The 15759-nt window shown below is 44.1% G+C and overlaps 2 protein-coding genes across 4 annotated transcripts in view; one reads left to right on the top strand and one right to left on the bottom strand.

Moving 5' to 3' along the window:
* pik3cg (phosphatidylinositol-4,5-bisphosphate 3-kinase, catalytic subunit gamma) overlaps nt 1–15759 on the top strand; it is a 113325-nt gene that overhangs the window by 64395 nt on the left and 33171 nt on the right. The window lies entirely within an intron of this gene.
* On the bottom strand, nt 10593–15386 carry LOC104967043 (HMG box-containing protein 1-like). Of its 3 annotated transcripts, none has more exons than XM_010796416.1 (13): nt 15320–15386; nt 14241–14301; nt 13639–13746; nt 13266–13452; nt 12575–12692; nt 12327–12426; nt 12130–12239; nt 11886–12042; nt 11654–11798; nt 11457–11566; nt 11192–11375; nt 10807–10960; nt 10593–10695 (listed from the first exon to the last, which is right to left on the bottom strand). In XM_010796416.1, exons 2-13 carry the CDS (start codon nt 14293–14295, stop codon nt 10684–10686), a joined length of 1440 nt encoding a protein of 479 aa, XP_010794718.1. In that variant the 5' UTR covers nt 14296–14301; nt 15320–15386; the 3' UTR covers nt 10593–10683. The 3 variants fall into 3 exon arrangements, with proteins under 3 accessions (XP_010794718.1, XP_010794719.1, XP_010794720.1); XM_010796417.1 differs by having other exon boundaries at nt 13639–13743; nt 15320–15385; XM_010796418.1 differs by lacking the exon at nt 14241–14301 and having other exon boundaries at nt 15320–15377.

Here is a 15759-nt window from a genome sequence, read left to right as displayed (position 1 = left end):
CCGCCAACAGTTCGGAAGCAGATCACAGAAGAGGCCTCGTTGTCGGTGACGCCACATCAGGTAGCTCACTAGCACTTTCTCTCCATTTCCTGCATCCTTAACTGGATTAACAAACAACTGGCGCTCACGATGGAAAGGCAATCTATTATATATAAAATAACCCTCTCATTTTCATTTTTCAGTTAGGGGATCAAGGTCCAACAGACCAAGCAGCAGAAAATGGCATCCCTTCCCCCTCGTTGGACCTCTACACCCCCCCTGTGGAGGACATCACCGATATCTTCTATGAAGACACAGTCAACAACTCCCCAGGAGGAACCAACAGCTCTGCTGCTGCTGTGTTGCCAGGTATGATCGCCATTCCTCATCCAGAAACATTGCTTGCTGTTGCCATGGAAGAGTTTATGCTCATAAATATTAGAATATGGACCTGCTGAAGATTTGTACTTCCACTGGTGCTGCTTAGATTACCATACCAAATTGTGTGTTAAATTAAACCTGTCCTGTTTTAGATTTCCTTAATGTAATTAATAAATAATGTAAACAGCTAAGTAGTTAAAGTAAGAATGAGCAATACAAATATATAATAAAAAAGTATAAAGAAAAAAAGTTCACTTTTGATCTGTTTATGTTTGCTGTCTCAAAAGCCCAGAAAAAAGTTGTGTTGGAATATTTTACTAGTATTCACTCTGATTTCTGAAGTATCATTAGTCAGCAATTTTCTTCAAATTTCTCAAATTGTTTATCTTTATTAAGGACTTTTATTTAAGTAAACTGGTTTTGGCTTATATACATTTTGCAGGCTGGGCATATTTGTATAAAAAAATGGAATTCATTAATTCATATAACGTATCATGTGATGTCTCATTAGATCATTTCACATGACATCCTACAATACATCATGCCTCGACAGACCATCCTCATGTAATGCCCTGATTGTTTCCCCTCATGTAGTTACATCATCTTAGGTCACGTACAGTAGGGTCTTGGTAAAGATGTTTCCCAGCCCTTTTCAGGTTCCTGTTGTGGCTCAACGTGCATCTCAGCATGTAATCCTAATGTGCTTCCTGTCCCACAGCTCACACCGTGGTCAAAACCGTGGTCAAAGTCTCGCTCTCCTCTGAAAACAGCCGCGCCCCCGTTAGCGAACCTCGCCCACAAACCAGCACCTCCGTGTCCTCCGCCCCCCCGCCACTATGGATCACAGGACGGGTGGCGACCCCCAGCAACACGCTGGCTGAGTCCCTCTACAAGTCCTTCACCACCTCCTCTCTCCTCAGGGGGCTCGTGCACACAACCCAGCCCATGTTGAATGGTAAGATCTCAACTAATATATAACATAATTATGAAAAAAATTGCTATTATCTGATGGATTTTCCTCTATCAAAGCAATACAAATACATGTGTTTGTGGAGGGTAGAGACAGCAGATCTTGATTGCGGTGGATGATGGTCTTTCTCCTCTAATAGCCCAGTATGCTCATCACGTGCGCTGTGAGCATGGCGGTAGGATGTGGATTATGCTGGTGGTGGTAATGATGACGGTCGACCGTAATAAACTGGCATTGGTGATGATTAGAATGATAATCAGCCGCTGGCTCAATCATGAAATATGCTCAACGATTCTTCAAATCTCGCAGCTATTAGGGCTCCACATGAGGTCACATTTGGAGTCCCCAGGCTCAGTGATTTGCATCTACTCTACTTTTGGGATTTATTTTTCTGGGTCTGCTTCCTCTCTGTGGCTCAATGGCGCCTTCTGGTGGTGGTTGTTTTCAATGCTTCCAAATGAAGGGTTACTTCATGGTGAATGTGCCTTGTCTTCAACAAGTTGATTTATGAAATTTCTTCAGAAACTAAATAAAAAAACGACCAATTCTTCTGAGTCATTAACTCTGATTATCTCAACTCTTGTGTGCACGATATCTGGGTTCAGTTCAATTCTTACCTTTGCTTCCATCTTCCTTGCATGGCGGACCTATTTTGAAAGGACACATTCCTGGAAAAGTTGTTTCTGCAGACTTTTTACTCTGGATTTTTCTGCAGAACATCACTTTCAAGGTTGAGGACTCAACTATTGACCGGTTCTCTGGTTTAACAAACTCTCCTCACACTTCTAGAAGAGTGATCACCAACCCCCAGCGTCTACGCCCAGAGAACCCTCCGAACTCCTCCACCTCACTTTCTCTGCTCTGACTTGAGTAGCATATCGAACACAGTAGAAGGAAATGCCTTAAAAACGTCTCATAAGGAGTCTCATGGTGCGATTCAGCATGGTTCAAAGATCTTGATACATCTTGACCATGACGAGGAAGTGGGGACGGACACACATAAAGAAGCAGAGGACAGTGGATCAGGCTCTGGACTTTTCATCAATCAGGAATATAATGGAGTCACTACCTTCCAAACCGACCTTTCTACTATTTTAAATTCAATGATCAGCTTCAAGGTCAATGGTAGTGGGAAAAGGAGCAAAATAAGTTTCAAAAAAGTGTGTGAAACAGAGGTAGAGAGAGGAATGAAGGAGAGTGAAAGTGAGCTAAATTGGGAGAAGGAAGAGAAGATAGAAGGAGTACACAACAGTGGGATTCAGAGAGGGAGGGAAGAGGATGGTGAAACAGACGAGAGACAGTTCAATAGCTCCACAGGCGGTGAAGTGTTGGAGGAGAAAGTAAATGATGCTGTTGCAAGGAAGAAAATATACAGTGAGAGCGGCAGTGGGGATGAATTTGTGTCAAGCTGGCCTGAGGACGTCAGCGGTTCTGCAGAAGGTGCTGGAGATGGAGAGGGTAAAGGAAAGAAAGTAAGTGAAGACAGAATCAAAGTAGTAGGCTGTGACGAAGGTGATGAAAGAGAAGACAGCGAGGAAGGAAGAGATGGTGTCCAGCTGTCTGTCAGTCAAGATAAACTTCAGCAGAGCGCCCATTGTTTGACAGCAGTGAAGACAACCGTGGTGGTGGTGGTGGTGGACATGATAAAGAAGGTGGAGGCATAAGTGTTTTGAGTCCCGTTGACTCGACTGGACGTCTGGAAGGACACGTTGGAGGAGCTGGGGAAGAGATGAGACATGCAGCTGGAGTTGGAGAGAGTTTGCAGAACAACTCAAGTAAGGAGGGGTTTTTGTTTGATGCTGGGAGGAGCCCCCTGTTTGGGCGGCTCGTCCCTCTGCTCAGACTGACAGGCGGCAGCAAGGCCAAGGAGCAGGAAAAGGAAGGTAAATGTTACTTTGCTATTCTTTAGCAGAAAGGGACAGAGCTGTATAATTGCTAGAGGCAACACAAAAAAACATTTTACATTAACAGGGAATGAAATGACTAGATTTACCCCCCAACTGCACAAGCTGTGTTAACCCAAAAGCCATTATATTGCGCTGCCCCCAAGTGGCCAACAAAAGAAGCAAGGAATGAAAAGTGAATGGTGTGTCATGTTCGAAGCGGAACAGTATGGAAATAATTCATGAACTAGACAGGCTGCCTCACTGTTGTGATCAAAATGTAGATGGATATAGTTATATTAACTTGTTTATAGTAAATTACATTTGTAACTCATATAATCCATAATTTAATACAGTATCATTGTCAAATGCACAGTTTCCATGGATTCTGTAGAGATGCATTCACTGACATGATCTCTGAGCTTTGTGTCTCTGTCCCCCCCCCCATCCCTCCTCCCTCTCTCCTCTCTCTCAGAGGGCAGCAACAGCAGCCATGAGTCTCGGGTGGGGCTGGTCGGAGGTTTGGAGAGGGAGAAGAGGACAGTCGTTCCTCTGGCCGTCGTCTCCACTCTCACCATCCTCTGTCTGCTGGTACTGACGGGCATACTCGTCTACTGGAGGTACACACACACACACACACACACACACACACACACACACACACACACACACACACACACACACACACACACACATTTATTATCCTTTCGACATCAAACACTAATGTGGAACATCAGTTTAACGCTCGGTCTTTGTTTGCAGACGGTCACGAGCCACTGACAGTGAAGCAGTTTGTGAAGCACGTCATGGAGCTGCACACCACCAGCACTTTCTCCAAGGAGTTTGAGGTGTGTACATCCTTATAAATAAAGTATTTCAGTCATCAAAATATCTGTGAACTTTCCCTCAGGGCGGGAATATAAACTAGCAGACAGACACAGTGGGAGATTCCTTGAGTTTCTGCTTAGAAAGGATCAACCGCATAAATTAGAGGGTCTCTCAGTTTTGTAGATAGCTCCTTAATGCTCTTCCATACCTCTATCAACATCATGTTCTTTAGGAGCATCATTTAGGAGAGTGATATGCGTAACTTAAACAGTAAGGGGGTTTTGTATTAACCATAGCAGTGTTCATCCCAGACATATTTGGTAAAAGCTTAATCTCAGTTTATACTGAAAGTGAAGAGGTTTTAGAAATGTTTTCTGAGGAGGATTAACACATCTTAAAGAAGCGTTTAGCTTTAGATACTTGTATCTAAACTCATAACAGCTGCAGACACACATCACACAATTAGCTCATTTCTCAAAAGAAAAACTGTAAGAAAGTACAGAATGGGGGGAGAACACAATGTGTTGAAGGTTTTGTATATGAGATAAGTTAAGAAATACTTATTGATCTCAAATTTGGAAATGTTTTCGTTATAGCAGCATCAAAATACAAGGCATTGCACATTAGTATACATTAAAAAGAGTAGAATATAAACAATTATAGACTGTAAACGTCTCAAAATAGAAAGTAAAACAGTTAACCATGAAGATAAAAGTCTGTAAACGATCTGATAAATAAAACACTATTGAAGGGCCAATTCAATATTTATAAGATGCGCATTTTAGAAATGTGTTAAAAGACTGCATAATGTGGGAAAACAACATGAATTGTATTTATCCCGAATCCAAACACTGATCTTATTTGTGTTTTGAAAATGTGATTACAGCCTGAACAAAAGTATGTTAGCGATAAGAAAAATAACTGTAATGTTGTGACGTATTTTAGAAGAGTTGACATGGATGAGTTTTAACAGTAGGTCCATCTGCATGACATTCGTCCCCTGTTTCCTGGCATGACCCTCTAGAGTCACACACACAGACAGAATACTGCTGCTGTGTAATGGTCAGTGTTTCTGCCTTCTCTATAGCTGCTCGACCATCAGTCTTTATACAGTGCAGAATACTAAGCCAAGGCTAACATGCTCAAGAGTTCACCGCTCATATCTGTTTGTTTACCACTTAGCAACGCCCCTCTGTGTGTACGTGAACCCCATATTCCTGTACCTGCACTGACTCCCTGTCTGTCTGTCTGACTGTCTGTCTGTCTGTCTGTCTGTCATCTTGTCCCCCCCTCTTCCACTCTGTACCACCTCCACCTCCATCGTCGTGCTTTCTGCATCCTCACCACCCTCCATTAGATTGTCAAAGAATCCTATGAGGTAAGAAACCTGCAGTATCACCCTAACCCCCCCTCTTCACCACACACACACACACACACACACACACACACACACACACACACACACACACACACACACAGTTTTCCCAGCTTATTTCAGATGTGATATTGAATATGCTGTTTGATAAATATAAATGAAATGTTTAGTTTGTCAGTAATGTTCAGGCATTTTGATTTTGATTTGAAATATTAGTTTAAGTTAGTAAGGACTGTGTGCAGTTGGGCTTTCAGATTTTAGTATGTATACAAGCTCATTTACAGACATATTTCAAACTGAGTTGGAGCCAAGGATGCTAATATCCCTTTAGAAGAATGAAAATAAAATCCTAGCATCCTTGCAACAGCTTGTCCTCCCACATCTGTGTTGAATATGAGCTTTGAATCGGGTTCCATTCAGCAGTATCAGTCTCTACATGAAGCTGAATTGAGCATTTTAATATTACCCGAATGAGTGCTTTAATTTCACACCCAATTCTGATGCTTTCACCCATATCAAAACATGTGTAATGCTTGTTACAACTTCCTTCCAAAGGCCTATTTGTCTCTTTGTTCTTGTCTTCCCTGTAGATGCTTGACTTTGTATTGTAACACTAAAGATTAAAAAAAGGAAGCAGAAGAAAAACACTATATCCACTCCAGTATAGGTTGTGCTAATTAGCATGTTTAGCTTTCTCTGAGCGACTGAGCTTCTTTGTGTTATATATGTTAGTCTTATTTGTGTTTTCATCTTTTTTAATGTTGTTTCTCAGGAGGTGCAGGCGTGCACTGTGGACATGGGCATCACTGCAGATAGCTCCAATCACCCCGACAACAAGAGCAAGAACAGATACATCAACATCCTGGCCTGTATGTCCCTGTTCACTATGTTCACTGTTCAACACTTTATTTCCACTGCTATGTTTATTTGTATAAGGATAGATGTGAAGCACAAACCAGTACTATACACTACAGTATATATTAACTCAGTAGAAGAGATACAATCTAAGCAACAGGTACGTACATTAAAAGTCAAAGCTTCAAATTTAAAAAGAACACACAGACAACACTACACAAACGTATAAAGCTCGGCACCGTAAAGCAAGAAGCAGCAGAACATTCATCTCTGCAGGATTTAGGATTTATTGTTTGAGTTTAATATTATCCATTGTAGGTAAAGTATTCTACGTGAGTACAGCAAAAGATGTCTCAAATTGGATTAAAATGAGGAAAACGTACACTTCCTGTTGGATGCCGTTAACTCAGAGTCAAACCAACATTTTTAGATATGACTATGAATAATTGTAAAAGAATCAAAGCAGGGATAAAGCTGAATAACCCTTTCCTCTCCCAGATGACCACAGTCGAGTCAAGCTCTCCAGCAGTTTAGACAGAGACGCCAGCTGTGGAGACTACATCAACGCTAACTTTGTGGATGTGAGTATGTCAACAGGCAGTCTGGCTGCAGGTCGTAGGTCAGGTGGGTCTTTTAAACCCGTGCTCTCCTCTGCAGGGCTACGAGCGGACGAGGGCCTACATCGCAGCTCAGGGGCCCCTCAGAGCGAGCAGGGAAGACTTCTGGAGGATGATCTGGCAGCAGAACATCGGCGTTATCGTCATGATCACCAACCTCAAGGAGAAAGGACGGGTAGGGCGTCACTCTGCTGCTGTCCCGATACGATACGATAATACTTTAACGGTCAGATCAAGTCTGAAATTGGACTTGCATCACAGCAGCTCCATGTGTAACATCAACATAGACAGATATCACGACACAATACATGAAAAACAGAGCCAGTATTTCGTTTTTTATAAGAAAGGCCACCTAATTGTCTGTAGTCAACACACTATAAAAGACTACAATTCCCATGGCGCCTGCTCTAAAGTGACAGTGATGGGCAACCTGCTAGAAAGACACCGTCAAGGAACAGTTTTTAACCGTCCAATTATCCTTTAGGTTATTAAGTTATATATATAAGAAAGAATACTTAAGTTGTTTGTTATTTTATTTGAGTTTGGCCTATTTGTTTTGAATATTGTAAAGGCCTCTTCTCTTTGTTGCATGTGTAAAAGTTTGTTATTTTATTTTGAGCAAACACATCGCATAACATCATCCAAACCGTCGGAGGCCAAGCAAATCTTCAACTGTAAGAAATATAAAGGAAAGAAAACGAGTTAAAAATGTCTGTTTAAGGCGTCTAGTGGCTTGAAAGAAAAACAAGGAAGGAAGCCACAAAGCATGCTCAAAGACCTTTAGCGTGCATTTGATCTGGGAGTTAGCTCTGTATTTACTGTTAGGATTGACTGCTGCACAAAGGAATGCTTCAGTCTGACTTTATTGGACCCTGTATCTCCGATGAGATGGTAGCAGTTCCTATTCGCTGTTCAGAACATGGTTTGGGTCAGAGATGATGTTGTTGGACAGCCTCACTAAGTAATTATGGTATGCTGAGTCATAAAGTCTCTGAAAGGGTTGACCACCAATCTTTGAGCAGATTTTTAACAAGTGGGGCAGTTTTGATTTTAAAGCTGTTGACAAACACTTAGTATTGCAATACTGTAGAATAGACAAATACAACCCACACAAACATCTGTTACTCAATGGCTCCTGTTTTAATCGTTGTCCTCCGTCTGCAGACAAAATGTGAGCAGTACTGGCCCGAGGAGAACCAGGAGGAATACGGGGCGTACCAGGTGACCCTGAAGAGCATCAACGCCCTGGCTTACTACACTCTGCGGACGTTCTCTGTCAGAGACACCACAAATAAGGTATGTCTTACACACAGACACACACACATAAACACACAAACGCATAATAACACTGTCTCCCTCCTCCAGGCTCCTCAGAAGAGAGTTGAACACACAGTCCTACATTACCACTACACCCAGTGGCCAGACATGGGCGTCCCAGAATACACTCTGCCTCTGCTGTCCTTCATAAGAGCGTCCTCCAGGGCGCGGACGCAGGAGATGGGACCCGTCCTCGTACACTGCAGGTATAAACTGGGGATTTACGATGAGATTGCTACTATTTCATATACATACGTAGTGTGTACTCATTGATATGTGATTCCAGTGCGGGTGTAGGGCGGACAGGAACCTACATAGTGATTGACAGCATGCTGCAGCAGATCCAGGAGCAGGGCACTGTGAACGTTCTCGGTTTCCTGAAACACGTTCGGACGCAGAGGAACTTCCTGGTTCAGACGGAGGTAAGTGAACTATCACACACACACGCACACACACACACACACACACACACACACACACACACGGAGAACAACGTATCTCTGTGTTTTCTCTGGTAGGAGCAGTACGTTTTCATCCAATGACGCTCTGGTGGAGGCCGTCATGAGCCGTGGCACCTTGGTGACCTCTGACCTCCTTCACACTTACGTGTCTGACCTCCTGACCCCCGGGGCATCGGGCAGGACGCGCATGGACAAACAGTTCAAGGTAAACCCGAACCATAACACTTCTTTACATTTTAGGCATGCGTTTAAACCGACACTTACTGTACCCTCATGTTTCTGTCTTGTTTCAGTTGATCAGCCAGCGCCAGGCAAAGCATGCAGACTACAGCACCGCCCTGAGGGACGGCAACGCTGAGAGGAACAGAGCCCGGGCCCTGATGCCTGGTGAGCCCACAGCCTGTTCACACACAAGTTCATTTTCAAGTTTCAAGGCTTTATTGTCATTAGCAAATTAGCTACAGTGTAGAAAAACGTAGGTCACAGGCTTCTCCAACAGTGCAACATATATATATAGGACATAGAAAAACTAGTGCGAGACACAGTATCACACCCTGGTGGGGGGGAGGTGCACACCCATGTAGTGATCAGCTGTCTTTTGTTTTTGTGCAGTGGAGCGATCAAGAGTGTGTCTGAGCGCTTCAGAGTCAAACTCCACCGGCTACATCAACGCCTCCTACGTCTTGGTGAGACAACAGGAAGTGTGTTGTTAGATTTTTGGGACATCAACCTGTGCTGGTAGCTTCATGCTGCTGCTGCTCTCTCCACAGGGACATCACCACAGTAAGGAGTTCATGGTGAGCCAGACTCCTCTGGACAGCACGGTGGCAGACTTCTGGAGACTGATCTGGGAACACGACACACACACTGTTGTCGGTCTGCCAGACACACACTGCCAGGTATAACACTCGTTACCACAGACTGTATATAAAGATGGACATGGCAGCTCTCTGAAAGAAGGGCCAAAACATCTCCATTGTCCCCTAGTGGCTGTCTGCATAGTAGCTCAATTACAGGAATAGATGTCTAAGAATAAAAAAATCAAATACAGTTTCCCATCATTTTAAGTATTTTTAGGTCTGTTCTTATCCACTGTTTCTTACGTGTTTAGTGGTTCATTTTCCAATAACTTTGGGTCCTTGAATGAGTCATTTTGATTGCTATAAAATGGGTCTAGGGACGTCAAGATTGCCAGCTTTCCATAATCGTCAACTTAAGGAAAGTATAGATATTCTACTATGTGTTGTGTCTTTCGAGACCTCCCCCTCCTAGTGTTGTCCCATTAAAAGTCCATAATATCACATTTGCTTCCTGTTTCCTGTTCACATCAGGAGTGAGAGGGCGGTTCTTGTGGGTTTAGCCTGGCCATCAAAGACCAGCCAATGAGCTTTTGAGGGTTTAATTGTGTCATTTTCCGGGGGAGGAGCATGTGTGCCTGTCCAATGGACGGAGACTTTCTGGTGCAGTACTTACGCTGGAATCCCAACAGTAACCACACACATAACTGTACCTTAACCATATTCTGTTAACATACACTGGGATGGTTAAACCAAAAGTGGTGACTAATATCAGAAAAAATATTTCCAAGGACTGTGTTTCTCTTCTCTGCTCAGGACCACCATGTGTTGGAGGTGCGTCAGTACGCGCCCCTGCTGGCCAAACCACTGACCAATCAATCAGCAACAGGCTTGATGTGATCCGTACAGTCAGCAGAGCACGAGCAGACTGTCGGACAGCCCCCAACACTCGTACACGACCCAGTGAGTACACACAGAGAGCAGCACCTGTTCCTTTCACTTCCTGTTCATTTGCTCTGTGGGGGTAAATATCTCTGTGTGTGTTGTGTGTGTGTGTGTGTGTGTGTGGTTGTGTGTGGTGGGTGCTGTGTGGCTGTGTGTTGTGTGTGGTGTGTGCTGTGTGGTGTGTGTGTGTGTTGTGTGTGTGTGTGTGTGTGGTGTGTGTGTGTGTGGTGGTGGTCGTGCTGCCTACAGGTTTCCTCTTCCTGCCCAGCTTCATTTCACTGACAACCCTGGTGCGACACAGAGGATAAGATTAGGCAGCCCAGATATTAAGCGTCTGTGTGCTGCTGTGTGTTGTGTGTGGTGTGGTGTGTGTGGTGTGCCCTGTGTGTGTGTACGACAGAGTTGGTTCGGTTTGCGTTTCCAGCCCAGTCTGGTTGGAGTCTCTTTTCTGCCGTCAGGCGAGGGCTTTGGCCTGCCACGTGAACGCTCCCGTTTCCTCCTCTGCAGGCTTTCTTCCACATGCCCTTCCCCAAAGGCAGGACGCTGATCGCCCCTGAAATCACACACACAACGCACACATGTATTACATCACAACAAGTACTACACACACACACACACACACACACACACACACACAACACACACACACACACGCACACACACACACACACACACACACACACACACACACACACACACACACACACACACACACACACACACACACACACACACACACACACACACACACACACACACACACACACACACACACACACCTACCTGTTGTCCTTGCCGGGGTACATCTGTGTGTACTCCACCCTGAACCTCTTGGCGAACAGCATGAAGGCGTTCATTGGCCGCTTGCACTTAGTGGGCGGGGCATTATTACTTCCTGCTGCGCTGGCTTGCTGGGTTTTGGTTGGCTTGAGACATGGAGAGGGGGAGGGGCCGGGACTGTGGGCGTCTGCAGGTGTGATCACAAGGACAGGTTTACTTTTGTTACCTTTCCTAGAGTGTTTTTGTTCACTGCATTAAAGTGCTGTACCTCGTAATGCGTCTCTGTCTGGAGAGCCGCTGGACTGGGAGGCACGCCGCCGCCTGGCCATGCTGCTCAGCACGTAGACGGCAGAGGAGTCCAGAGGAGTGAAGTCGTAACTGAGGAAGACACAGAGGGAAACATTTCACACACACACACACACACTCATCAGCAGCTTGAGGTTGGGAACAGGGGGGGATTTGTACCTCTTAAATGTGTCAAAAACCAGCGAGTCGTCGGTGTGTTTGGCTTCTCTGTGTCCTGGAGGAAGGCACACATCACCCACCTCCATTTCATAGCACGGTATCCCATAGTGCACCACGGTCAGGCTCGGGTGAAATGACGACCACCCTAACAGGAAGTGAATGCAATGTTGTTTTGGAAGATAATTCATCCTCTGTATGATGTGCTTTTCAAGTGTTTTCTCATCATGCCTACCTTTGTTTCGGACGTAGAAGGGGTGGTCAAGTTGGCAGCGGGCGCTCATGACAGCTTGTCCGAGCGCCCCGGGGTCAAAGGTCAGCTGTAGCACAGCCTGACCGGACAACACAGTCTCTGAATGCTCCACCAGCTGCAGACCCTCGGGGCCATAACCCTGAAATGATGTACAATCCCTTTATTGTAATGGGTCATTTCCAGTGAACTAGAGCATCATACATAATGTCTATGTAACATCATGTACCTTCAGAGACCTGGATCCTTCCTCGTCACCAGAGTCTTCCTCAGCACAGTCCAGGTCCTCCACGTCCTGCCAGTCCACCTTTGAGCCACTGTGGAAACGCAGACGAGTCCCTGATGACAGAGAAGAGTTATAAACAACAGCTTTTGACCTAAAATCTCACTTTCATGTGTTCCTAGCAGTGAAAGACGTGTGTGTACCTTTGAGGAAGCAGTGCCAGGTGGTGGGGGGGCAGGAGAAGCTCCAGCCGACGTCTTCCTCGTCAGACGGAGAGGATCTGGAGGACACAGCTGGTTCCCTCTGTGGGGACATGAAGCACATCTGTTCACACACAGCGTTCTACTGTCTGAGGTGAGCCGTCTATTTAAGTAACATAAAAACGATAAAGGAGATTTTATAGATGTGTTTCTCAGACACTGTGTTCAGAAAGAGCTAAAGAAAGCTGTACCCTGGTGCGGAGGCGCTCCCTGCCACGACCTCTGGGGGGCGACGGGGTGCTGCTGGGGAGAGAGGGGGGAGGCCGAGCGTAGGAATGTAGATTACTGCTGGGGCTGGAGAGGCTGGAGCTGCAAATGACACAGACTCAGGACAGGAATGCAGGCTGAGGGAGTGCAGCATGTAAGACTGTCCACACAACAATCTGAGGAACAGTTTACATTCTACAACTGCATATATAATACACACTTTGAAATGTATGCCCGAGCCATACACTTCCCCAAATAACAATGGATTGGGGCGTTGGGCCTACACATACAAATCTTAAATGTCACATTTTAATATATATTTTTCAATTATTAAAATGGACTTTTAAACTAAAATCCTTAAAGATAACTAAGATAAGATAAGATGGAACTTTATTTATCCCCTTGGGGAAATTCCGGCGTTTATAGCAGCAACAGGGTCGGAGTTAAAAACAAGATTCACATAATGCCCTATTTCACAATAATAGCTTTAACAACGACATAGTGACGAGAAATAAAACAATACAAACAGTGAAAGGAATTTAGAATATTTAGGAAGGGAACCTTTTCCTGACTTATTATGAGTTGTTTGCTCCGATCTGTCACGTGGATGGGGAGACAAATAGACTACATCTTTTATTCACATTTAACGTTGGGGTCTTAGTCCAGCCCACGTACCTGCTGGGGGCCGGCTCCGGCAGCAGGGGGCTCTGAGGCCCGGTGGCGATGTGGGCCAGCTGTGTCAGCCAGTGTGTGTCAGGAGGGTGTGTGTGTGCATGTCGCTGCTGGTGGGACACACCCACGTCCACCTGGTAGACTGCTGGCTCCGCCTCCTCCTGAACCTCCTGCAGGTCCGGCAGGTCGTCTAGATGGAGAAAACAAACATTTCTAAAACATTTGCTCCAGAAATAACGCCTTCAGGCACTATCACACAGAGGCAAGACAACATTCGACTGAAATGTACCAAAGTTGAACTGTGACCATGCCCTGAAACTGAAGCTTTTCCTCCATCTGCTGTGAGAAACCAGGTGCACGCTTCTCTCTTACGTACCGTACTCCATGTAGCTGTCGCTGGTGGGTAATGCGGGGGAGCAGGGGAGGCGTTCCTCACAGCAGAGCAGCTCAGGTAACTGTTCTCCACCTGTATCCATCACCACTGCTGAGGGGAACACCAGACACACACAACAGGATAGGAGAATAGATTTATTATCGGCATTTCACAATTTATTTGTAGATTAATGTGGCCATGTAAGTAACTTATATATGTATGGTATCATTGAAAACACATAGGTGTAATCCTTTCAATAATACACAACATATGTTATGTAAGTAGTCTGCTTTAATCAATATTTGTTGCTGTTAAGTGATCAAAAACTACATTTATGGTGCTCAAAAACAGTTTTAGAGGCAGTTGTCATTTTGAAAAACTAGATTTTTTTTTAAAGGGACACATTTAATTCCATTTAAATTCAGGATTTTGTTTGAAGATTTATATTTTGTTAGGGGGATGACGTGATAAGATATTATGACTGATTTCTAAAGCTTAATTGGAATATATATATATATTGGGGGCTTAAAGTCTGAGTACCTCTGGTTGGATTTTTCTATCACTATTCTACAGTACAGATGCCTGTTAACGGTGCTGTGTGTTACCTGTGCGTCCACCGCTCTGATGTGTGGGCTCACTGGTCACCACCTCCCACACCATGATGGTCTGAAACGTGCAGACACAGAGCATAGCCAACAACACTCACTTTATTTGCACAATAGCTTAATTTAAATGTCAAAACAAAGGAAATAGACCTGTCATATGCTGTAGGAACAAATGTGACGATGTATACTAAACATCACTGGCTATGAATCAGCCATGAGTCAGCCATGAGTCACAGACTGACACAGAAATGTGATCCTCCAGCGAGCTGTAATGTAAAGGCTATAAATGTCCGGGGTGACATAAGGACACAGAGGGCTGTTACCAAAGACTCAAAGCTCCGACACATCCTCACAGCACAGTTTATATATGGAATAGATATACATTGAGTATACACGTTGAAATAGTTCAGTCTAAACATATACACGTTATAAAAGCTCGTTTCATTCTTATCTATTTCACAATGTTCTCGTCATGTGACTTCTCTTGTTGATAAACTTTGAGAATATTTCACGCATGCGCATACAAGCCCATTCATTCAATAACGAGAAGGGCAGCGATAATACATCTGAAGTCGTTTAAAATAAGTGAAAAGCACGACAGTAACCACATATAATGGACATACTTTTGTGATATTATGGGTTGCTATTAAATGGAACTGCTGTCCACGTTAATACACGACGATACACTTCAAAGGAAGCAGCGTTATCTGCGGTCACGAAACAAAAGAAACACAGAAGTAACGTCGACGAAAAGGAGAAAAACCTTTAAAGTCTGTATGTTAACGACACATTAACCACATTAAAGAGACTTTAGGCGTGAAAATATCATTAAATTAAAGAATTTGGAAGAGCCATTGTATTGCGCAAATGCAGTTAAAAAAAAAAAACTAACGTCAACAATGAAGGTTTACGGAGAGGGCAGAAAAAAGTCAATTTAAGACCTAAAATAAACGTTGTCAGTTTCAAATTATAACTCGTCTGCCGAGATCGGGTGACATTCATACAATTGGTGTAATTACTTCTCATATTAAACGCTTTAAAACTCCCAAAATGATTTCAATGAACTTTCCTTAACTCACCAAAACAGTCGCCTTGTACGGTGGTGGGGGCTGGTATAAACATCGTGTGCCCTGTGATCCTATTGGTCAGAGCGGATGTAAATCAGCAGCTTATCTCATTCTCATTGGTCGCCTCAGTGCAGCTGGTTCTTATCGCCACAACATGAAAACATTGGGTGGGTTAAAGTAAGGACATATGGCTGAACCAAAGTTAACAACTAAAACACATCTGATGTCCTGTGTAAAGAGCAAATATCTCTTTCCATTGACAGTATATTAAGTAGTATCTACCCTTTCATTCAAGTGGCATAATCATGTAATAGCAAAATACTTTAAAATGCAACAGAAAAACAGCCCAAAGCACAGCTTCCCTACATCCAGTGCAACAAGAACAACACGCTGGCACATGTTTCTAACCCTCGCTTAAAACCCTTCAAGTACACTCTTTGTGATTATGAAAG

The sequence above is a fragment of the Notothenia coriiceps genome, unplaced genomic scaffold (genome assembly GCF_000735185.1).
Source record: "Notothenia coriiceps isolate Sejong01 unplaced genomic scaffold, NC01 NC01_scaffold00037250, whole genome shotgun sequence".
Taxonomy (NCBI): Eukaryota; Metazoa; Chordata; class Actinopteri; order Perciformes; family Nototheniidae; genus Notothenia; species Notothenia coriiceps.
The sequence above is the reverse complement of the archived record's forward strand: the minus strand, read 5'-3'. Positions and strand labels throughout refer to the sequence as shown.